Source organism: Eubalaena glacialis, chromosome 2 (genome assembly GCF_028564815.1).
Source record: "Eubalaena glacialis isolate mEubGla1 chromosome 2, mEubGla1.1.hap2.+ XY, whole genome shotgun sequence".
Classification (NCBI taxonomy): Eukaryota; Metazoa; Chordata; class Mammalia; order Artiodactyla; family Balaenidae; genus Eubalaena; species Eubalaena glacialis.
This window is the reverse complement of record NC_083717.1, coordinates 154,729,264-154,755,254: the sequence shown is the minus strand read 5'-3', so window position 1 is coordinate 154,755,254 and position 25,991 is coordinate 154,729,264. Positions and strand designations below refer to the sequence as shown.

Below are 25,991 nucleotides of genomic sequence, written 5' to 3'. Positions count from 1 at the left end.
GTGGTTTGTTTTGTTTTGTTTTTGGTATGTGTGTGTCTATGTGCCTGTGTGCACCTGCACACTTTGGGAGGACAAATTTAATCCTGAGAATATTTGATATTTTTAATAGAGGCCATTACAGGACAACGAGGCTCTAGATAACTTGTTTCATGTTCAATACAACGATCAGATTTTTAAAATGCCAGTCCTTTCTCTGCAGCCTTCTATTTGACCTCACTATGTGACATGATTACATCCTTTCCCCCATCTCAGTATCCGTTCTGTTGAAAACAATGCATTTGATTAAAACCTGCTTCTGCGTTGAGAAGATCCTAGTCTAGTTATTACAACCTGTCCTATCTTCTTTTGTCTTATTTTAGTACAAGTTCAATACTAAATGCAGTATGTGCTCACTTGCATGATTATGGGTACCTACTGCTTTTCTATGGGTGGGGAGCCTCAAAGGAGATGGAAAACCTTTCTCATTGCAGAGCCTCTGTTGGAATAGTCTTGTACTTTTATAAAATAGAACTCACTATTGAGTTCCAGAGTTTGGCTTCCAAAATTGTTCCTGAAAGCCGAGTGAGTATCAAGTGGACAAGCCATAGTTAGGTATCTGTGCTGGGGATGCGGGGAGTTGCCTTATAGGGGATGACCATGTTGCCAATTTCTAGGTTTAAATATATCACACATGCACGCATATGTATGTACATACATACACACATGCATACAATTTGACAAGGAAGTGGTTATGGACCTACCTTGGGCTGTTTTAAAAATATACCAGGAGACATCAGAAAAGGCAAAAGATACAGAGAAGACTCTCCTGAGACCATTTGCACAAGGACCCCTACCTGGGGTCCCAAGAGAAAGATCTCTCTGTTTTCATTTTAGGAATCTGAGAGCAGCTCTTTTAATTAAGAAAGGTTGCTCACCAGGTTTTTATTGTTTGGCTTCTTCACACAGAACCCATCAGCTTCACCCTGCACCTTTAGAAACAGCAAGTTCTCTCGATACAGAGAAACCTACCATGCAGTCTCTTAAATAAGTAAATAAACAACATATATATGTTTTGTTAAAAAAAAAACTTTAAAGCAAAAGTTATACATATGTAACAGCGTCCTTTCGACGTGAAATACCCACGGGAGATTCAGGGCAGGCTCTCAGCGTGCAGTTCGGGTTCCGGAGGCATCTTTGCAGCAAAATCCTTGGGAAAAAGCAAAGCAAGGAGAACGTGGAGTTGGGTCTGGCCTCACCGCGGGCCCCTGTGGTAGCAGCTGGAGGGCGCCAGTGGAGCGGGTCAGGCCGCGGGGCGGACACGGCAACCCGAGCCCGCGGGTCCCTGGCCACCTGGATTCGCAAGCGCTGGGTTGCTTGGTCTCTCATCCTTTCTCTCTCCTTCATTTTGTTTGTCTCGTTTTTTACACCGAATTCTGTTTCTGAGCGTGCTGGGTGGGCGGCTCAGATGTCGCACTCGCTGTCGCTGGACGTGATGGAGATGGCCGAAGTGGCTGCCTTGCTGGATAGGCTGGCGGCCGGGCTGGCGGCGGTGCCCAGCACCTCGGGCGTGCCCTCTTCCTCGGCCCTTAGCGCCCGGCCGGAGCCCTGCGACAGGACCTGCTGCTGAAGCCTACGGGGACGGAAAGGAAACGAGTCACTGTGTGTAACATAGCCGCCGGTACCGCCGTCCCCCGGTCCACATCCCTTAAGCCCAGCAGTCAGCGACTCTCCCTCAGACCCGGGCATTTAAAGCGGGTAAGACGAGGCAACAGAGGCCGGGCAGGAGGCGTGCGGCGGCTGTTCTGTGGAGCCCTGAGGTTGCCCCATCCTCCTCCTTAGTCCTTTCTTGGCTCCCTATCTCCCCAATCTTTGGGATGCTGTGCTCGCAAGGTCGTTCCTGGTGTTGGTCACCTTTGGGAGATTTACAATGCTCTCAGGATAAATGAGGTGTGGGTGACAAGGAGAGATCAGGCTCTGGGACAGGAGACCCCTTTCCCAGCCTGCGTCTGCCTAGGGCATACTCCTGTGTGAGTGCCCCCGAGGCCGGCAAAAAGGGCGGCCTGACGGTTGCACAGAGGCTTTGGACCTGGGAGAAAAGGCTGGGTTCTTGGTCAAAATATTTGGCTGATTGAGAGCCACATGCTGGGGAATGAAAAACCTCTGCCAACTAGTTTGCTGTTTTGAGACAGGGCTGCCCACACGTGGGAAGAGTAGAACTCCACTTTCCACTTCTTACAGACATAAGTTAGAAATTTCAAAGCATTAGAGAAGGATGCATCTGGGCTTTAAAAATGACAACACTAAACTGCCACACTGCTAATAAGCCAGGTTTCACTTAATAACAGGAGCCTGGGCCCAGGCTGACAAGAATTAGCTTTGGGCCTTGGGGTCTGTAATTGTTTATGGGATTTTAATTTTTCTTTCTTTCTCCCTCTCAATGTAGCCTTGGTTCGGTGACTGGAACCAGCTGCTGGAGCGACCCCCCAGGCGCCGAGAACCAAAAAGAAAGGGTGGGGAATCAAAAGCCCGGAAGGAAACCCCGACCCAGGATCCCAGAACGCAGTGGGCTCAAAACCGAAGACCTCAATCCCATCCCAATTCCTGCGAAATCCAAGTCTCCAGGCCTTGGGTAAGGGCGCCGGGGGTGCGGTCACCCACTCCCTCCCTGGTGAGTTTAAGGCTCGGAGAAGGCCTTTAGGTACCGACCTGTTCTTGGCAGCAGCCGCCCGGTCCCTTTGTCGGCGGTTTTTGAACCAGTTGCCCACCTGCGTAGGGGTCAGTCCGGTTGCCTGGGCGAGCTCACGCTTTTTGCTGGGGTTGGGGTATGGGTCCTGCAGGTACCATTCCCGAAGCAGGTGCCGCGTGCGCTCCTTGAAGCAGTGTGTCTTCTGTTCGCCATCCCAGATGGTGCGCGGCAGCGGGAACTTCTTCCTCACGCGGTACTTGTCCACTGGCCCCAAGGGCCGTCCTCGCAGCTTCTCAGCCTCCTGGTAATGCGCTTCCAGCCACAGCGCCTGCAGTTTGGCGTGCGACTCCTTGGTGAACTTGTGGTTTTCCAGGATATGGTAGAGCTCGCGGTAGTTGCCACCGTGGAAGGCCACGATGGCTCTCGCGCGCAGCACGGATTCATTCTTGTTGAGCGCCTCGCAGGCCGCAGGGGCCACAGGCAGCGACCAGAGGAAGCGACCCAGGCGCTCCACGTCGCCGCTCTCCTCTAGAGTCTCACATACCCCGGCCACTTGCTGGGGACTGAAATTCAAGATAGGCAGCTGGAACATCGAGGCAGTGCCGGCGGCAGCGGAGGCGCCGAGTCCGCAGCGGGACACGCACCAGATGCCCGCGGGCGCTGCCGGGTGCGCCAGACTCTCCTTGGTGGAGCGGCTCGGGGCCACCAGGACGCACGGCCGGGGCAGCGGCGGCGGCGGCGCAACCGCGGGGAGCGAGAGAGCGGAAGGGATTGGAAGAGGTGCCGGCTCCGCAGCTCGGGTTCGGCTCGGCTCCGTTAGGACACGCAGGCCAGCTAGCGGGCGCCGCTACTGGGGTGGGCGGATTGGCGGCGCGGGCGCCATGGAGACCCCCTGTCAGTCACTGGCCGGCTCTGCCAATCAAGACTGCGACCGGAGCGCCCCGGCCATTTCAGCACCTCCCCGCCCTCGACAGCGCCCGCCGTTCTCCTGTAGATTTAGTATTTTGCAGAACTTGGAGGAGGAAAAGACGTGCCAGTGAATGGGAGAAAAAGACGGGCGAGAGCCGCAGCGTTTCACTACCACCCCCAGCCTTGTTCCTCTCTCTTCCCCCGCAACCCTGCCCCAGCGCCCCCCCCGCCCCCCCCCCCAAGAGGCAGTGATGCTACAGAAATCCACTTTGGGGCGAGGCGCTGCCTGGGTCAAGAGGCCTCCAGAGGACAAAGAGGACTGGGCCAAATCGAAATCCTCCAAGAGAACTCACCAAGTTTAGTTGTAACGAAACAGAAAACCTTGAGGGAGAGCACAAATGGGGAGGGAGGGGAAGTGGATCACCTCTCTTCTTGCCAGCACCCATCCCTGCATGCCTTGCCGGCTGCCAAAGCAGCCGAGTGGGAATCGAATGTGAAGCAGAAGGAACAGGACCCGGGATCTGTAGAAGAGGTCAGTTTGGACTCTACCCCCATCACCTTCAAAAGTCTCCTGATATCACTTAAAATACGAGCTAGGACACTCTCATTCCTGATAACACAGGTGCTGACCATGAAGTAAAACACTCGCAACAAAAGCGGCGCCGCAAACCCCAAATTTATACTTTTCAGTTTTTTCTCCCCAGTTTAATGGACTTCAACAAATGTGCAGCATAGCCACATCTAGAGTGAGAAGTCACTGGTAGGTCAGGACAGCAACTTAAAAGCTTGTTTCAAAGACCTTTTTAAAGAAGTATCGATTTGCTCTTCTTGCAGGCTAATTTTGCCATACCCTGTGTTAGAATATTTAACTCTTGAGCTGGGGATAGAAACTCTAACCTTGGCCTTTGGACCCAAAAGTAATTCAATAAAAGTAAAATAGAGAAGGGGGGACCACACCAATAGAGAAGGGGGTGTAGAAAGCACTTCTTAAACCCCTGAGCCCTGACCCTCCTGAAGAGAGAAAGGGCCTTCTTGGCGGCTCTGCCTTGGGGCCAGCAGTTGAATTGGCAACTTTATTGATTCTCAGTTGGCATTCTCATCATACCGTTTTCTGAGACCTAGGTCAAAAGTAACTACGATATCACCTGGGCTTTTGATAGGGGTTTATTTAAGTTGAAGAAAATAATTGGAAGAGGGGAGTCCAACAAAAACGCCAGGAAAAATATCTTTGGAGGTCTTATCCCCAGAAAGGAATAAGATGAGAATGTTCGCCCCCGAACTGGACTGGGCCGGGCTGTCTTTTCTTTAGTATCAAGTACAATTTGTATGTGGCTTGTACAGCGCTGGTAAATCAGAAGGCAGATAGATAGCACAGATGGTTGGAGGTGTCGGGTCAGATCATGCTACGCCTGAATGCAGGGCAAAGCTCATTCTGATGGAAAACCCTGATATTATTTTCACAGATCTTCACAGTTCACTCAAAAAAAAAAAATAGCAGAGAGGAAGAAAAAAGCCCTGCAACCATTTACATCATTTCTGTGAGTTTGCTGCCGCCTCAACGGAGAGACTTTCTTTACTAAGAGCTTATTTTCATGAAATGCGACAGGCAGAGGCAAAATGGAGAGGGTGATGAGGATAATGTCGAAGCACAAACCCTCTCTAGCTTGAGGAGACTTCCGAATCCGCCTAAAGGACAACTTTTAGTGAGAAACATCGCAAACGAGGGCCAACAATGCACGGTGTAGAAAACCCGGCAGGCGGGAAGGGGTGAAGAGGGACCCCAGGAGGGTTGCGTTCCCGGCACCCCTGGCCAAGGAAGGAAAGCACCCCCTTGCTCCAGTTTGCAGAGGTTTCCGAATTTTCCCTCTCGGGGTGTCTCCCCTATGGGCTCTCCCTAGCCCAATAGCTTCTTGATTGCCCTCCGCGAGCAGAAGCAGCCGCGGGTCCGCGGGACCTTACAGCCCTCGAGCGCAGAGGGGACCCCCAACCTCGGCTCCTAGCCGCCGGAGGTGAGAAGTTGTCGGTGCCCCAGGGGACCGCGCCTCCGCACGCCTTTTTGCTGCACAATTTGAAAGTGGTCAATTCCGGCTTCTTACCCTAAGCAAGTCGTGTAATTTTCCGAGTCTAGGTGCCCTATGCAAGAAATGGGAATGTTTATTTCCAGATGTCCCCTTTGGCTTCTGCGTGTCTGGGACTCTCCGGTGACTGAGACCAAAAGCCTAGGTTGGCCTTGGTGGAATCGCGGGAAAAGGGCGCTGGCTGCTGTCGCCGCCGAGTCCGAACACCGCCGGACGCTGTGTCTGGGCGCCGGGGCGGGCGGGTTCTGAGAGTTGTCTAGAGGCCCGGGTCTACTGTCAGGATATCCTGTCTTCACCCTCGCAGGGGGCTTGGCTTAATTTTATCAACTCAAGGGAAATAAACTTCTCCAAGGCACACTGAGGTAGCACATTCGTTCATCAGCTTCACTCTGGGAAGGGACAAAGGGAAGAAATTTGTGAGCCCCCGTCCCTGAGAATGAGGAGCTTCGAGGATTTCCTTAGAGATAATTCCACTGTGAAGAAGATGGCCCCCCACCGTACGGCTGAAGCGCACTTTTCCGGGTTTGCCAGGCGAAGGCTGGAGCTTTTCTTAATTTTACGGAGGGATAGATTTTTACCAATTTTGGAACGTTGCGCCAACCTTGCAGACAACTCGCTACACCCGACTTCATTTTTCTTATGTGTTTGACCAGGTAACCTGGAAAGCGCAGCGGCAGCCTTTGGCCTCGGCCCATCTGGGCAGGTTTGCAACTTTCTGTGGTTGGTTTGCAGCTACTAGTAGACTTGGGAGGCCTTGGATTCTCACTGGGAATACCTAGATGGCTATTCTTTCTGCAAACTCAAGACTTTTATTTTATGGAGAAAAAGCGGGTAGAAGACAATGCCCTCCCAGGAAAAATTGTGTCTAATTGTTCATTGCAGAGGCACCAGGGCAAAGTGCCTCCAGGGAGTTGTGAGGTTCATACCAGAAATCTTGAGTTCAGTCTAGGACTTCTTGCACATATCAATCTCTCCCCTCGTTTTGCCCCTTCTGATTTTGCTCTCTAGAGTAGAGGGACACTTGGAGCCCAGGTTACACTCTGCTGAAAGATTTGCTAGTGGAGAGCACTTTGTAGAGGTCAATACATTCTTATGTCTAGTTTCCAGTCTCTTGTCTTGTTTTGTCTTTCTTTTCTTTGACTTCTCCTAAGTCAAGCCGTAAAATAAATGATGTGTCTTTGTTTTCTTTCCTATACAATTCACATAGTCAGGGATTTTAAAGATATCGTAATTGAATGCATCTGAATTCCTTGATAAAGACGTTTGTGCTGCATGTGAGAGTCACAGACTGGAAGACAATGAGGTCCCAGCCTTTTGTGTATGTCCATTTTGACTTTGGGGGGAGAGATCTTTGTTTGCCTTTCCTGGGCCTCAAAGCCATGTGTTACGAATAGGTGAGACTAATGTAAAAAAAAAAAAAAAAAAAAAAAATCCAAGATTAGAAAGGCGTTTTACTGCCTTTGAAATTACAGTATTAAAATTTCACACTCTCATTTATTCATGAATTTAGAATTCTAATTTTTAGATGATACTGTATAAATATAGATATATATTTGTTTATGAATTTGGTGGTCCAGCTCTTCAGATTATGAAATTAATTCAATATCCTAGTTTTAAAGTACCAACTATCCTAATAAGTTCCCAAGATAGATTGCTGTCTTTCATGCATTCTTCCCCTGACTGTATGTATGCACCTTGTAACAAAGAACAGAGATGCCTCTTTGAGAAATGTTTTGTAGATTTCTTGGTGCTGTAAAGTTAACTGGCAAAAAAGTATTACAATCAAAATATTGATCTAATTTTAATAGATTAGATATTTTTGTTATTATTTGCAAAATTATTTACCATCTATTTTTTAAATGATGCGAAATTGCTTGTGTTGTTAATTGGAGGAAATGTTTATAAGTTTAAATGAGGAAATGTACCATTTGAAAGTATTGGTTAATTAGCAGTAATGGTTTTTAAAATGTTAGACTGACTATGTAACTTTGTTTTGACCTCCAGTTTGTGGCTGCTTCTAGGCATTTGGATGATAATTTGTATTTAAGCCAAAGACTATATTGCAAATTATACCCCTTATTTAAACTATGGTTTTAAATTCACTTTTCTCTCTCTCTTCTGCTTCTGTGAGGGTAAGTCTAAATCTTCAGAGGGCTAACCAAACCACAGCATAGCTTGCTTAGGGCTATGTATCAATGGGTTCTTATGTGAAGGATTAACCGTTAAAAATGTAACCAGCATGTCATTTATAAACACTTTATTATCAGTAATGAAACATTAGTTGAATGACTGAAAGAATAATTAATTCATAATTCTCTACTAGAACCTTGTGTTTTTCCACTAGCAAGTTATTTTTGACCATTTTCAAATCTAAGATCAAAGTATCTTTCTAAAATACACCTAGACACCTTATAATTCAATGAAGTGAAAGAGTGTAAATTTGTTTATGTCTTCTGGCATGAGTCAAACATTATTCACATTCGATTTTATGTATTGTATGTCATATATATGCATTAATTACATGTATTATATGTGTAATAAATGATCATTTCCTTCCAAGTGGTGTAAAATCAAATAGAAACATTAGCCTCCAATAGATACCTTAAATTCTGCATTAATCCAGTTCATTAACAGAAAATGCTTTTAAAGAATTACATTAAAAAATATAATTTTCATGGCATCCTACCCTTCAAAATAGCAAATCTCAGGAGGGCAGTTATACCCCCTCCTTCCAGGGGACATTTGGCAATGTCTGAAGACATTGTTGGTTGTCACAACTGGCACTGAATGCATGGAGGCAGAGATGCCGCTAAACTTCTTACAGCGAATCACCACAGCGGCCCCCACCCCCAACCAAAAATGTCAGTAGCATCACTGTTAAGAAACCCTGCTTCAGAGGAACTCAAAATAATCAACAAGACACAGACATACAAAACCTGCTAAAATTCTGTTTATTTTGGAGTTGAAGCACTTTTAAAGGAATCAGTGCCCTTTTAATTTCATCTTAGGTCTAGGCCACACCAATAAAATCTCTTCCTAAGGACCCACTGTAATTTTGTTTCTTGTAAAACTTTATTGTAATTGATACTTATGGTGACTGAATACTTATAAATTTAGAAATATCTCTGGGGAAAGTGGAGTTTTGTTTCTGTCTATGTTCTTTGAGTAACTGGTGGGACAGACAACAATGGTTGAAAGTTATTGCTCAGACCCTCTCCATTTTACAAGTGAATAAAATACGAAGACCAAGAGGTTAAATGATTACTCATATTATACAACTAGTTAGTGGCAGAGATACGTTTAAAACACAGATGCAATCCTCTATTTATCACATACTTTGCTTTCCCTACCCAAGGAAGATGGTATAATTCCCATTGAGTTTGAGGGTGAGGATCTGAATCACACATGAATATTTATTGGTGGCTGCCATGTATAAGGTCCTATGCTATTTCCTGGTGCTGTGACTTTCATAGTTTGATGCACGCTAGTTCATGGATCTCAGAGAGGTTGAAACTATTCTGGGTCTTGTCAAATGGTGTACCCTTGCAAACCCTAAAAAGTCCTTGAATCTCAAACGTGATTCTCGGACTTCAATTATCTTCTTTGCGCGGTGGGAATGTTGGAGTCTGGGTTTATTGAAGACCTTTCTCTGAGTCATCACACTGTATGCTGGCAGGAAAATGGAACTGAATTCAGGCTCATTGGGGAGGAGAGATTGGACTTGAGGTGCTGTAAGGCTTGGTTTAAGTAAAAAAACCTCCGAACTCTTTTGTCAGGTCTTTCAAAAGAATAACAGTGATGCTCACTAGCATTTCTATAATTAACAAGCTGTCAACATTTCTATTACAACCACAGAAGTCTATTACAGACAGAGAATTGTGATAAATGTTTCTTTAGGTCTGAAATGTTAGCCTTCATCTTCTTTTCAGCCTAAGGCAATTTTTGAAACCAATTTTGTTTCAATCATTTTGGATCAGTTGTGTGGTAATTTTGGAAGTGCAGATGCTCTAGGCCCACCTATTGAAATAAAGACTTTTAAATGGAAACACAGAGAGGAGTCTGCTTAAGCCCCAGTGGGGACCAGCTGCAAAGCTCTGGCACGGAATTATATAGGCAGACAGTGACAGTAGGTTTAGAAAAAATTAAGAGGCAGAGAAATGTGTGCATGTTTCCTTTAACAGTAGATTTTTTTCCCCCTCAGATCCTTCACACTGTGGAATTTTAATCCTCTCTTTTTTCTGTTTTGTATTTTATCTGTTACTTTCCCTATTATCCTAGGTTTTCGTGAAATTAATGTACGAGAATTTGTCTTTACAGTGATTAAAATTTGGGGCTGAACTGAGTTTTTTGGAATTTTAATATCTAATTTTAACCTTCATTTAGTTAAATTTTCTTTCTACCCCTCTCATCTCCTTTCTGCTTGACCATCTTTTTATCCTTGTCCTTGAAATAATAATTTAGAAGTTCTGCAGTATTTTCTAGTCCATCAATGGTTATCTTTCCTTTCCTTGCTCTCTTAATTGTTACATATGACTCTATTATTGTCTATAAAAAGGACACTTAATATCTTCCCCATCAAGATGCACTGTTTTTCCTACCATGGCATTACTTTCCCCATTGTTCTCGCCATCCAAATAGGATTAGACTTTTACAGTATTTTCACTTCCCCACCTTCCTCCTCCTCTGTTACCCCGATCCCAAAGTTTTCTGAAATGATGTAGTACCTAGAGTTTTCCTTGTAGTGTATCCCTTCTGTTTTAAAAATACTTATTTAACAATTATGTCACACACTTCTAGACAGTCTGTTCTTATTACACACACGTACAGACACATATTCCTCTCCATTCTTTCCCTCTGCTATGGTTCATTTGTTGATATTTAGATTTTTTTTTTCATGTATTTTCCTCATCTGGAGTGTTATTTTTTCCCCTACTGGAAATACCTTTTGTGTTTTTCTCTGTATAAAAGCAACACATGCTCACTGCAATAAATATCCATATACTTATGGAGTCAAAAGTGAAAGTTTTTTGTAATGTCATTATTCCATAGATAAATCACTATTAGTGCTCAGTGCATATCCTTATATACTTTTTTTTTTCTACACACAGAGATACAGATTTTTTTTTCTTTTGACAGAAATGCTGTCATATTATCCATACTGTTTATAGCCTTTTTTTATGATAACAATTTATGACATGTTATCATTTTGAATGGCTGCACTGTATTCCACAGCATACATACCATAACTTATTTTTTTATTTATTTTATTTTTATTTTTTTATAAACAAGAGAAATTTATTTCTCACAGTTCTGGAGGCTGGGAAGTCCAAGATCAAGGCACTAGCAGATTCACTATTTGATGAGGGGCCACTTCCTGGTTCACAGACTCATGTGTCTTCATGTTCAAAAATGTTGCATCACCATAGGATAAATGCTTGTGAGATACTAAGTTGTTTTTTTTTTTTTTTAAACATCTTTATTGAAGTATAATTGCTTTACAATGGTGTGTTAGTTTCTGCTTTATAACAAAGTGAATCAGTTATACATATACATATGTTCCCATATCTCTTCCCTCTTGCATCTCCCTCCCTCCCACCCTCCCTATCCCACCCCTCTAGGTGGTCACAAAGCACCGAGCTGATCTCCCTGTGCTATGTGGCTGCTTCCCACTAGCTATCTATTTTACATTTGGTAGTGTATGTATGTCCATGACACTCTCTCACCCACCATAACTTATTTAACCAGTCCCTATTGATGATTGTTTAAATTGGTTCCAAATTTTCACCATTATAAACAATGAAACAATGAGCATCTTTATGTATTGCCCAATTTTTCCTTCAAATTCTTGGAAGTAAGATGAATGGGTTAAAGGGTTTACATATTTAAAAAGTGGTATGTATTTCCAAATTGTCATCCAAAAGGATTTTTACCAATTTTTACTTATACCCACACCGTGTGAGTGTCATTTCCCCCCACACCCTGGCCATTATTCTTCTTTTAAATCTTTGCCAGATTGATAGATGAAAAATGGTTTCTTTGGGACTTCCCTGGTGGTCCGGTGGTTAAGAATCCGCCTTCCAATGCAGGGGACTCGGATTCGATCCCTGGTCGGGGAACTAAGATCCCACAGGCCTCAGGGCAACTAAGCCCGTGCGCTGCAATTACTAAGCCCGCGTGCAGCAACTACAGAGCCCATGCTCTCTGGAGCCTGCGCGCGACAACTAGAGAAAAGCCTGTGCGACACAACGAAGAGCCCGCGCACCACAACGGAAAGATCCCATGTGTCGCAACTAAGACTCTACGCAGCCAAAAATAAAAATAAATAAATAAACAAATATTTGAAAAATGGTTTCTCATGTTTTCTAAATAGCCATTTCTTTGGTTATTAATAAGGTTATGCAGTTTTACATATTTACTGGTCATTTGTATTTCTTCTTTTGAGAATTTCCCAATTATATCCCTTGATTTGGGATGTTTATCCTTTTTATTCATTTGTAGTATTTCTTACAACATTAAGGATACATTTTTTTCCTGTCATATATTGCAAATATTTCTTCCTGCTTTTTCACTTTATGGTGTTGTTTGTCCTATAGTTTTTATAATTTTCACATAGTCAGATCTATCAAGTCTGTTTCTGTCTCGGGTGTTATACTTAGTACAGTGTCCCTTCCATGTTATAGATAACCTGTATTTTCTTTTCTGCTCTTTCTAGATTAAAAAAAATTTAATCCATCTGGATTTATTTTGAGGTCTCATGGAAATATGGACTCTAACAGGGTTTTTTCCCCCTTCAAATCATTTTCTAATTCTTCTTTCTCCCTCCCTCCCTCCCTCTCACCCTCCCCCCGCTTCCTTCCTTTCTTCCTTCCTTCCTTCCCTGGACCAAAAAAACTAGAAATGCATCCCCTTTCATCCCTGGCCCCATTTCCTTTCTAGGCCCCTTCCTCCTTCAATCAAAAGAGTGTAAACTTTTCTTTGCGACTTTTCTTCCCCCTTCTGCTTCTCAGCTAATTCACCCCAGGCCTCAGAATGTCCTGGAAACCTCCTTCCATTCCAAACCTGGGTTTGTCTTCTGACATCCTGGGTTCTCTTCTTTCTCTGGCAGTCTTGCTTGGCCTGGGTGTGTCTAGACTGTGCTTGTTCTCGGAATGTTAAGAGGGTGGAAGCAGGTGGGGTTGCCTAAGGTGCCAAGAAGACTTGCGCGGCTGGAAGAAGTCAGGAGCGAGTGTGTCACCATGCAGGAGAGGGAAGCTCTTGACCTGGGCCTTAAGGACTTGTTGGGATGAGCAGAGATTCAGGTTGGAGATAATGAAGTGGTCTGGAGACAGTCTGGAGATTAAAACCAGCACTCTAAGAGATTTTTTAGACCAAAAAGTGCCTCTGTTGTATATTTCCCAGAGTTTAGTTTTACCACCTCTGAATCCTGCCATTATTTATTGATTGATAATTCTTTTCCCACAGATATGAAACTCCACTTTTATCACATACTAAATTTCTATGTATACATAGGTATTCTTTTGGACTTTCTGTTCTCTTTCACTGATATGTCTATTTATTCCTATGGTTCCACTACTGTCGTTCAAATACATTTTAATATTTGATAGGGCAAGTTCTTCTTCAGTATTTTTAAAGAAAAATTCTTTGGCTGTTTTGTGAATATTTTCTTCCAGATCAACTTTAAGGTAAGTTTTGTCAAGTCTTTTTCACAACCCCAGATTCCAGTGGAGTTTTCATGGAATTGTGCTGTTTTGCAAACTGGCCCCATCCATGGAGGCAGGGAGAGACTGAAGAAAGAGGCAGACCACTCCAGATTGGTAGGTGGCAGGTTTAACAACCAAGGGAACTTATTTATGAGACTTGTCTTGGTTGACTGCAAGACAAGTAGATCTCTGCATCTGCCTGCCAAATCTTACAGTTTATATAGAGGCCTTACCTGGGTTCAGTCATGTATTTAGTCCAGATGGCCTCAAAAGAACCTTACTCTTTTAAGGCTACATCCATGAAAATGGCTCGCACGTGGGAATGGTGGGCAGAACATTCGTTCCAAGGATGGGGAGGAGGTGAGGAGCCTCTGATTGCCTGGGTCTAGCGCATGGGTCAGCTGGTTGTCATGTCCTCTTGATGACTTCCTCCAATACTCCACCCCTTGTGACTGGCTCTTATGGTCTTACATAGCCACTCTTTCCCAGTGTGCCCTGAGCGGCCAGCAAGGGGTTTCACTAGCATGGCGGTGGCTTGTTTGGCAGCTATCTGGCCATCCGGGTGAGGTGTACCATTGCAAATTATAGTAGATGACACCTTTCCCAGGCATGATAGGGCCTTTGGTGTTCTCAGCAGCATAGCAGATTGATCCATGGTGAGAGTCAGGCAATGTCTGTTTCCTACAACTTCCATACCTTTACGATATTGAGTGTCTCGTCAGGGGTCCCTAGTCTGTCATATGGGGCAACAGGCCCTACTGGTTGATCGTTCAAATGTATTAAAGCCAAGGCAGTTTTACCTGTTAGTATTTTAATCTGCTGCTTTGATATCCTATTTTTCCTTTCTATCAACCTTGCTGCTTGCCAATTATAGGGGCGATGAAACTTCCAGTCAATGTCATGTTCTTTTGCCCAGTCCTGCATATCATAACCTTTGAAATGTGACCTCCAATTACTATCTATTTGATGAAGGTATCTGTACGTGGTACTCAGCTTCTCTAATCCCCTAATGGTGGCAGCCTGGTTTGAGCCGTGGCAGGGGAAAGATTGGGTTAGGCCAGATGCAGTGTTCATGAAAACCAAGGCATATTTAGAAGCCTTACTTGGAGGGAGGGGACCAATATAATCAATTGCCAATACCTCACTGTTTGGGAACTCCAGTATATGGCCCCAGACTCCTTTGGTAATTGCCTTAGGTGTTGTTTAGAACACAAAGGACATGTCGTTACTGCATTAACCAAGTCACTGTATTTCAAGGGCAATCCAGCATCCTTGACAATATGCCATCCCACCCATATGCTATTATGGGTGGTCACTCTTTCTATGCAACCAATCTGCCATATATAGTGAAGGGTCAGTTGCTAGGGCTTGTACCTGAGCTAGGGCATCAGATTCTTGATTGCCAGGGTGTGTCAGTGCCTTGTGAACCAGCATGTGGAAGACAGTAAGGACAGCCTGAAGCTCTTCCAGGCAAACCTAAAAGTCTTTCCACACATCCTGACCCTACAGAGGCTTTTTCATGATCATCCACTCCTTAGCTTCCCATTGTCCAAGTCATAGGGTTCATCCCTTTATAATAGCCCAACTGTCATTGCAAAGGGTTAATGACCAGGGTTCATGAGTGATCACCAGCCAAACTGCTCTGAGTTCAGCCCACTGGCTGCTGTGGTTTGTTCCTGTTTCCAGGCATCTGTTTATCAGATATCAGCAGGAATTTCCTCCACTCCCTCTCTATAGGCTGCAGGGGCTGCCACAGGAATAGGGGTGGAGGCATTCAGAGCATCTTCATATTCTACAGGACTTAGTAGCACCTGTATTTCTAGAGACAGTGGGCTGGCAGACAGGGTGCTCTTCTGCTGCATATAGGCATGTCACTTAGTCAAAGTGGGAATTTGAGCCATGACAGAAGTGGGTTGATGGAACATATTCTCCATCCCCCCTTTGATAGGAAGGGAAGTTCTGACCACGACATGCTGTTCTTTCGTGAGAGACTGTACCCTGAGGAGCACTGTATACACTGTCAGGAGCTGTTGCTGTATGTGTGTGTTGGCGGTGGGGTGGGTATATTGGGTTTCTGCCCCCTTCCAGGACTGGGACCAAAATCCTAGGGATACTTTCTCATTCTGTTGCCCCTGCCACAGCACCCAACCCAAAGCTTCCAGAGTCACAGATACATCTAACTCAAATGGTAGCCCTGCATGAGAGATGCCCAGAGATTTAATCTGCTTCACTAATATTTTTGTCTTTTCAGAGGTAGCTTGTTGCTCTCATTCCCAGTCCCACACGTGCCCTTTCTTCACCAGGCAGTATAAAGGATGGAGGCACTGTGCTAGGTAGGGAATAAAACCCAAACCCCCAAATTCCTACAAAAGCTTGCACCTCTTTCATGTTCTTAGGGGTTGGATAGGCTTGCACCTTTTCAATCACAGCTACTAGGATAATACACATCTTACCCAACCAAATAACTCCCCCAAACTTTATGGCCGCTCCTGGGCCTTGAATTTTCTATGGGTTCACCACCCATCCTCTCCCTCACAGATGTTCCAGCGAAGTCTGCAGAGTGTCCTGCAGCAGAGGCAAGTCTTCACATGTTAACATAATATCATCAATGTAATGGGCCCATTTTACTGGAGTGGGGAAGGAGAACAGGGACAGATCTTGGGCTACCATCCCATAAGATATTGTGGGGCTGTGCAGGTAGCCTTAAGGAGATATTTGAAAGGTTTATTGTTGTCCCTCCCACATGAAGGCAAATTGATCTTAATTATCAGAAACCTGTACTTGTCAGAGTCTTTTCCTTAAAACACCTTGAAGATGAAGCATTTTTGCAGGAACATTTATATTAATAACATATATTTATACAAAATAACCTAAAGAAAGTTTAGCATCACTTCTTATTTGACAGTGCTTCCCATGTAATTTAATATATCAAATAAGCCTAATTAATTTAATTCTCTTTTGTAAGGAGAGATTACATATCTCTGAGATGTTCCAGGGGCCCTCTAGAAAATCCCAGTTAGTTCAAGGTCAACAGGACTTTGTTAAGAATTTGATTTGGGGTAAGTTTGTCAAAAATATCAAAAGGTTTAAAACACTTGATTGAATAGGACCATAGGTCACCGTGAAACAGTACTTAGTTATCCAGTTAACCAAAGTGATAATTAGAGACTTCAAAGGCAAATACATAAAGTTACGTAGTTGTAAAAACAAAACAAAAACACAACTTACCTCTTTTAATACAGAAGACTCAGTTTTCTTAAGTAATCAAAGCCTGATAAAGACAACATGAAGCACAGAAAATTATTTTGATAAAACACAGAATCTCTGTTTTCTAGGCAGATTACTTAAAAGGTGAAGAAAAACCTTTCACAGTCCCACTAAAAACAGACCAACAGTCCAAAACAACTTTGTCCTTTTAGCGGACGAAAAAAATTGTTTCTTTTTTTTTTTTTTTTAATTTTTATTTGTTTATTTATTTATTTATTTATGGCTGTGTTGGGTCTTCGTTTCTGAGCGAGGGCTTTCTCTAGTTGTGGCAAGTGGGGACCACTCTTCATCGCGGTGCGCGGGCCTCTCACTGTCGCGGCCTCTCTTGTTGCGGAGCACAGGCTCCAGACGCGCAGGCTCAGTAATTGTGGCTCACGGGCCCAGCTGCTCCGCGGCATGTGGGATCTTCCCAGACCAGGGCTCGAACCCGTGTGCCCTGCATTGGCAGACAGATTCTCAACCACTGCGCAACCAGGGAAGCCTAATTGTTTCATTTTTACATAAGTACGCTATTGATATTAAAGCTTATTTTTCTTTAAGCCAATTAAATAGAGCTCATTTACAGATTAATTTTGGCAACACCCTCCAGAGGTAGAAAAATGTCACATATATGTAACATATATTCATAGACATACATCAACATACAGACAGACACAGAGACCCCATAGCTTTCATTCTAAAACTTTAGCCAAGAATCAGGTACAACAATATAAAACTCACTAATTTATAAGCCAGTTGAATCCAAATGTGTTTCTGGTAGATGGAACAAGTTAAGTTTACCCACTCACATGGCTAAAGCTTTTTACTAATATTTGTGGAGAAGACTTTTAAAATTTGTATTTGCCCTTTACTGGTAATCTTATGGAGGCTGTGGACTAGATTTTGAGCAAGGGAGCTTCTGTAGTCATCTGTATTTTAAATTGTCTCTTTCCTTCCTTTTTTCTATTCAGTCTCAGCAATCATGGGCTGTTTTAGTTATCTCCTGAGGTATTTACATTTCAGATAAAATTTATAACTTGAAGGGACAGAAAATGAATGCAAGTTTTCTCCTGGGAGTTTTGGGGTGTATTTCTCTATTATCAAAGTCTAGGGTAATTACTTTTTAAAATTTTTCTTTGTATTAAAGGTCGGATGGCATGGGTCTACTCTGCCCATTTCATTGTCAATCACTACAATATCCTCCTCTTTGCTCTCCTCACTTTCCCAAAGATTCTGCCTCTTACTGTCCTAATCAGGCTTTATCACAAGCACATGGACTTTAATCAATGGCAGCTTGTGATCTCCTAGCTTTCCAAAATAGCATTCTAAGGTCTCCAACTTATTATTCTGGTCTTCCAAAATTGTCTGCCACTCCTGAAACTTGCAGAGTGGTGGATAACTGCACGTCCTTTTCTAACTTCAGCTCTTCTTCCAACTGTCAAACTCAAGTTAGTCTCTAGTTGGGCATCGATGGTCAGCCGAACTGCCCACAGTACAGGCCAGCCCACTGTGGCAGCCATTTGTTTCCCTTCTTTACTTAAGTTCTCTCTTAAGTGTAGTTTCTCAAACAAGCTCATTAAAACAGCCACGTTTTTAGGGTGTCCTCATACTCCTGGGGTGGTCCACATGCATCTGACATATGGGCCACCTCTCCTCACATAGAGGTCAATGGCCAACTCAGGATTTCCCCCACAGATGACTCTTTCTCAAGGCCCAGTTATTCCATCTCCTGGCTGGCTCACCAGTTGTTGGTTTGCAAACTGGCCCCCTGAACACAGAGAGCAAGGAGAGAACAAAGAAAGAGGCAGACTACTCCAGATTGATAGCTGGCAGGTTTAATAAGCAGGGGAACTTGCTTACAAGACTTGTCTTCAGTGACTGGAAGTTGAGTAGGTCTCTGAACCAACCCACCAAATCTTAAAAGTTTATAATAGAGGCCTTAGCTGGGTTCAGTAACATATACAGTCTAGATGGTCTCAACAACACCTCACTCTCTTAAGGCTTCATCCTTGAAAATGACTCCCACTGTTGGAATGGTAAGCAAAGTGTACATTCCACGGACAGAGGAGGGGGTGAGGAGCTTCCAGTTGCCTGGGTCCAGCTCTTGGGTCAACTGGCGGTCACGTCCTCTTGATGACCTCCTGCAACAAGTTTCATTACATAGATTAATTTGGGATAAATTGCATCTTTACAGTGTTGAATGCTCCCATTCAGGTACATAGACTGGCTCTCATTTATTCAAACGCTCTTTTATGTCCTTCAATAAAATTTTATACTTTCCTCATGTAGGAAAAACAGACATGAGAATTGAAAAAGCATCATGGCTTGAGGTTATTATTATAAAGGTCTTAAGTCCTATACAACTCTGTGGATTTTGAAGGCATCATTGTATTACAGCATGGTACAATAATTAACATTTACTATTGTTTAAAATGAATGAGGAAGTTTTTCCGTTGAGTCCCCCTGAGTTGGCAGATATAGATAATTGGAACAGGAAGAGGAGCAGAAAATGAGGTTAGAGCTTGAGGAGTTGTCTAGGGCAGGGTCTTGATAATTGGCCTTTCCTATCTGCCCCCTACTCCTGTGAAAGCACCCAGACTGAAGCCTAAGAAATAGTCTTTAATGAAATTGAGTGGTTAACCTGGGAAGGTATAGGTCTTTCAAAGTGGAGAATTTATGCTTACTCAGGGCTTAGAAATTATGCTAGTGCATTCAAAAATCAGTAAGGAGCCTGAGGGATTTAGTGATATGGTAAAGAAGACATATGGTTCTTCTGTATACAGGGGGAAAAAGTACACTTAGAAACTCTGGGGAAAACAAAATCTGTATAAGAAATCATGGATCAAATGTGAAACAAATGAAAATATGGCATGATTATAATCAATTGGTGGAGACTAAACAAAGAAAATTTAATTGATTTTGATGCTTGGAAATTTTTTTCTTTTAGATTTTTTTTGATGTGGACCATTTTTTTAAAACAAATTTTGTGACACTTTGGTTTTATTTTTTAATATTTAGTTATTTATTATTTATTTGGTTGCACTGGGTCTTAGCTGCGGCACACAAACTCTTAGTTGTGGCATGCATGTGGGATCTAGTTCCCTGACCAGGAATTGAACCCGCACCCCCTGCAATGGAAGGTGAAGTCTTAACCACTGGACCACCAGGGAAGTCCCAATGCTTGGAAATTTGATGCAAGTAAATTTCAAATGGCATGTGTAGTGACATGAAATATCATCATCTCTACTTTTCTGCTTTCTTTAAAAAGACTCTATAGGTACAGGCAATATAAACCCAACTTAGGCTATCTTGAATGAAAAGAGAATCTCTTGACTTACAGAACTGACTAGCTGACTCTTCTATATCTTGCTTATGCGTTCATCTGTGTTGCCTTCATTATAGGGGAGGTTTTTCCATATGGTGAGAAAGATAGTTATCACCTGCTCCATCTTTACAAGGTTTTTGGAGTTCACCAGCTCAGAGAGACAATTTTCTTCTATTATTCTACATGTACCAGTTAAGGAAAGACTGGCCTCAGAGGTGGAGTGCTGTGATTGGCCAGGCCATTCCCTACCTAGTCACATGTCCATTTCTGAGATCAGAGCCCTGTGGGAGATAGATAGTAGTGTTACTGATTACTGTTATGAAAGAGGAGTTCTGTTGTCTGAGAAGGGAGTCTTGGATGTCCTGAGACTTTAGCTCTTTATAACTGATCGAATCTTTCTTGCGAGCTTCTACCCTGTTGAATACCAGGGGCAGTCAAGGGGACAACTTTAAACTTCTGATAGATACTGCCAGTTTAAAAGTTTCTTTTAGATAACTCAGTCTGCTTCAGAGGTATGCTAAATCTTTTAGGTTTCCTTTGCCTTCCACTCTAAAATGGCATTTTAATGTATGGGGAATGGAGTAAAAGTGACTTCATTGTGGGGTAGATGGGGCTTCAGATACATTTGGTTTTCTTTGGATCCTTTCTGGTCTCTGCTTTGGAATGGATGGTTTTACAGTATGGATTGGCCCCATACAGCTTTTTGGAGTGTTGAGCAGCCACCTGTTGCTAGAATCTGGGTTTCTAGACCTTTACCTCTATGAGTGAAACACCATACACCTTGTCCTCTGCCTGTACATTTATAAGTAGTCTCTTCAGTAAAGTCTTATCACTTGTGTCATCTGGGGTGATTTTTGTTTCCTGCTGGAACCCTGACTGGTACAGAGTTGCTGACTGACTTTGAATTAAAGGTCACTGAAGTCATTGATTTAATATCCCCAAACTATCATCCAATCACATATGTGTATCTCTATGATAGTAGTCATAACTATCAATATCTGTCTTCACTGTCAAATGGTGAGGTTTTTGAGAGCAAGGACTTTCTTCATCTTTATAAAACCAGTGTTTGTTAAGTAGTACACACAGTGCCATATACTTCAGAGAAAAGGAATATCTATAATAGTCAGAGAAGGCTTTCTTGGGAATTGAACTCTGAAGAATGGGTATATCTTGATTGGATCAAGGAGAGAAACTTTCCAGTTGGGAGGAACATTGAACACAAAGCCATGGAGGCTTAAATAAACATAGTGTCTTCATGGATCAGTGAGGGAATGGCTTAAAATAGAGAGATTTTGTTGAGAAATAAAGTTGAGGTCAAATTATAGAAGTTCTTAAAATAGTGCAGAGGCATTCCAATTTGAAGCAGAGGAAAATATAATCATTAATTTCTTTGAATTATATGAGAATCATGATGAAATGCATGTAAGAAAAATCAGTATTGTTATAGGATGGAATAGGAAGAATATAGAATAGATCAAAGGGGAAGGGTCGTCCCCAGCCTGTTACAGTAATCCAGATGTGAAATGATGTAACCACTTTTTGAGCATTTACCATTCATTCATTTATTCCTTAAGGTATCTGTTGAGTTTCTATCATGTATTAGGCACTCTGCTAGGTGCTGGGGATAAAATGGTGAGCAAAAAAAGAATAAAATTAAAGAATTATGTGACATAAAGGATAGTATAATGAAGAGTAAATTAAAATTTAAAATCCCACTTAATAGGATTTTAGAAGTAAGTAGACATATTTGAGGGAAATAGTCTTGCACCAAGAATAAAATCAAAGGTACATGAACAGTAAAGCAATGAATGAGTCAGATTAATGTTAAATGGCATCTACAAGAACAAAAAAGGCTGTTTTTTAAAAATTTGCCTAATATGGTTTGCACACACTTGGAAACCTACTAGTGTTAGAATTACTGTCAAGAAAGGTCAGCAGAGTTGTCAGACAACTACCTATATTTTATTGACTTGGTAATTCAAGGAGGTGATGAAGGTATAGACCTAATTTGACTGGGAAAGTCAACTAATTTCAACACAGGGGATCAACTGAGAAAACAAAGGAGAGGTTTTTGTTTTAATATTAAAATGTAAATTTAATCATACATATTTGAAAATCCTGGCACACTTTAATCCTGTTGTTTTTCCCACCGACCTGATTTCTATTCATGTAAATAAGTTTGTGTTAGAAGATTCACATTTCTTCACTTCCTATTTTATGACTATTTTCCCTATAAGGACTGTTCTTAGAATGAAGTGGCATTTATTCCCTTGGAATTGCTTGTGAATTGAATTAGGACTATAGCCATTATAACAAAACACTGCTGTAACCTATTCTTTGTGGCTGCCAAGATATTTGTGTGTGTTGGGGGAGGGGAAAAAGGGGGGCCTCTTTTCATGGAGCCTACAGTATGGTAGATGAGATAAATATTTATACAATAACTGCACAAATAATTTAGAATTATAACCATGTGAAAGGCTATGAAGGATAAGTACAGGAACTTTGAGAGTTGATAATGGGCATTGCTGAGGCTGTGATACTTTAGTTGAGATTTGAAAAATGAGCAGGAGGTTATTAAATGAGGAAGGATAGAGCATTCCAGCCTGAGGAGCCAGCAAGTGCGTTGTCCCTGTGATGGAAAGACGCATGTTAATGCTGGATTTCAGGAGGAAGATAAAGTTGGTATAATATGAAGAAGCAGAGATAGATGGGGACAGGATCATAAATGGCCTTGTAAGCCATGATAAAAATTTTGTCCCCTATTCTTAGAAGAATAGGAAGCCATTGATGTGTCTTAAGGTGTGTGTGTATGTGTGTGTGTGTGTGTGTGAGAGAGAGAGAGAGAAAGAGAGACAGAGACAGAGAGAGAGTCAGAGAGAGTATAAAATTTGCAATTAAGAATTGCTCTGTTGAAGGATGGATGATTAATGGACAAGAGGGCCAGAGTAGATATGCAGTAAAACCATTTTGGAAGCTATTACAATAATCTAAATGAGAGAATGATGGTAACTTGGCCTAAGATGGTGGCAATTGAGATGGAGAGAAATGGATGGATTTGAAAGATATTTAAAAGGTAAATTTGGTAGGATTTGTGATGGATTAGATATGGGGGATGATAGGAGAGGAAGGCTGTCAAGGATGATGCTCTGGTATGTACAGCTGGATACTGATCCCATTCATGAAAAGAGAGATGATAAAAAAGGTCCAGGGTTAGTGGGGGGAACACACGAGTTGTGTTTTGACTTATCATGTAGGCAGTTAGATATGTGGGGTTAGAATTCAGAGGTTAAATACCATGGAAAGTCGCTATTATTTTTGACTTCCCCGCATTTAAATCTGCTTCTTATGTTTGGAGAAGTTCATACCTTAACAGTCTGAAAGGACAAAGAAGTGGAGTATGGGCCTAGGCTTCTCTAATCAAATGTACCCATCCAAAATTTTGGATTGGGAATAAGTGACACAAAGAAGTATGCCCTAGGAAGAGCCCCCTCTGGCAATGGTGGCAGTTGAAATAAGGTCAAGTTTTTAGGGCGGTTGTGGTACTGAAGCATCTTGTGCTGGTAGTAGTGGTGTGAGCTGCAGCCTGTAGCACTTGGTTGTGATTGGGTATCTTGACCACCAGTTCTGTAGGGTGAGTTTGGGCACTGCTCCTTGCTATGCTTCCTTGCTAGAGCTTGGATCTCAAGCTATTCTGGGGATTTTGTGTTACACAATATCCTCTTTAACAAATTTGGTTTTTGCTTAAATCAGCCAGAATCAACTTCTGTTATTTGCCACTAAGGACTTGAATTGATACTAGAGGTCTGTGCTAGAGATACACATTTGTGAGTCATATGTATAGCAGTAAGCTATAGACAGGGATGAGATTACTTAAACATAGAGAACAGAATGAGAGAAAAGGGCTAGGATTGAGCCTATGAAATTTATGACAGCTAATGATTGAGTAGAAGAGGATGAATCTGAAAGAGGAGATAGAAAAATTATTAGAGATAGAAGAAAAATCAAGTAAATACTGTGTCTTAGAAGCCAAGATGTAGAATTATTAATTCTCACTTTACATTTGAGGAAACTGAAGTTTAGGTTAGAAACTTGCCCAAAGTTTTGCCTTAACAAATAACAGAACCAGAAGTTGAATCCATATCTAACTACAAAGACTATTTACAGAGTTGACTGGATGTATACAAGGGATATATCAAAGAAAAAAATCAACAAGATTTTGTGAATAATTATTTATAAGAGGGAGTAATGAGTCATGTAAGATACCAACTCTTCATGTATTGATTTTGTGGAGAATTACTCTGCCACTGAGACAGGTATGTCAGAGGGAGAGGAAGAGACGACTTTGGATTTGGATCAGATTGAACCCAGATTGATGGAAAAGCATGTAAATGTAAATATTGGATAACTCTCAGATAATAGGATACAACTGGGAATATAGATTTCGGAGTTTTAAGCACATTTTGAATGAATAAGCCAAGGAACATATAGGAGGGGGTAGAGTTAAAGAAAAAGCTTAGATAAGAGTCTATAGTTGGGTAGTGATGGTGAGAGGGAGAGAAGTAGAAGCCAAAATCAGAAGGGCAGGCAAGAGAAGTGGGAGAACTAAGAAAGTAGTGTCTTGGAAACCAGGGTTAGGGTTGCAGAGAATTTTAATGGGACCAAGTATGGAAGAGAGTTAGGAAAAAAAGAGGGAAGGAGAAGACTGAGAAAAGACTATTATATTTGGAATAAAAATATTTTATTGATTATCTGAGAAAGCAGTTAAATGTGATGGGGTACAGTGGTTGAGTTGAAAAAGTCAATGAAGAAAGGAGTGGAAAGGAACTGTGGGTAGCAGACGTGCTTTCTATTGATAAATATAGCGGTAAAAGTAACAGTAATACAGTGCAATTAGAATGGGCAGCAGTTTTAAACTAAGAATATCTTTAGATTCTGATTTACATGTGTGGAGCAAGAGGGGAAGTTGCTAATAATAGGTAGGGAGAGATTTTAATGAGTTGTTAGGATAAATGCTTACCTGAGTCAACATTCTATAATTTTTCAAACAGAACATTATATTTCATTGAGGGGATTTAGATGAGAGAATAAAATTTATTATTTAAAACTCTCCAGTAGATGGAACATCTTCATCTTTATTGCTTTTCCAGAAGGAATTTTCACAATGGAATAAGGGGTAGTGGAGTTGGTAGAACTCAGGTATATTTTTATGAGAGTAATTAGGATATGCATAAATGTGAATGTAAATGCAAATAAATTGATTTTCAGGTCTCAGTAAGGTGGTGTTTCTAGGTTTCCACAATTTTACATAAGAGAATCTACTATCAAGTTGAAGTGGATCAGCTCTTTTGACCTGTCACATTTTCTTGACAGTCATAGCAAAGCAGTGGTAGCAAGACTAATGATAATTTAGCCTTCATATCCATTCTCTCATACCTTCCTAAAAAGGGATAGCTAATAAATATAAACAAGTATAAGAATAAAGCTTCTAAATCTCTCATATCATCAAATTTACATTAAATTAGCCTTGATGACTCACTATCATTAATACTAATGAGCAGCATTACATCACATTATAATAAAATTGGTTATGCATATATGATCTGAAGTACTTAAGCAAAAAAATCTGAAAGTATCTTTTTCATTTTAATAATCTGTGAAACAACTTAGGTTGTTGGGAATTGAGGCAACTATTTACATCATTTAGTATTAAAAACATTTTCACCAGAAATATACCAATAATGAAGGCAGTTTGGGGGACTATTTGTTTAATTATTGTGAACAAGTTATAAACCATAAATAATTTATAAATAAAGTGAACTCTTTATTTCACCTTGTATATGCAAAGTCTAAGAGCATAAATTATCCAAAGACAGCATTTTGGACAGAAAATATTAATGTGCATTTTATTTGAAACTAAATAAATGAGTCACTCTCAAAACATTTTGTTGAATGAAAACGTATTTGAATTCTTATACTTGCTTTTCAAGAAGTTTTGAATGCTGAATGCGAAATTGAATTTTGACGATTCGAGTGGTTTTTGTTGTCATGTTAAAAGTTAATATCAATTT

The 25,991-nt window shown here is 41.9% G+C and overlaps 1 protein-coding gene across 1 annotated transcript; it reads right to left on the bottom strand.

Moving 5' to 3' along the window:
- Positions 1–1,440: 1,440 nt before the first annotated feature.
- On the bottom strand, positions 1,441–3,335 carry SIX6 (SIX homeobox 6). The gene is made up of 2 exons (XM_061182642.1): positions 2,686–3,335; positions 1,441–1,609 (listed from the first exon to the last, which is right to left on the bottom strand). The coding sequence occupies exons 1-2, from the start codon at positions 3,255–3,257 to the stop codon at positions 1,441–1,443; spliced, it is 741 nt and encodes a 246-aa protein (XP_061038625.1). The 5' UTR covers positions 3,258–3,335.
- Between the last annotated feature and the right edge of the window lie 22,656 nt (positions 3,336–25,991).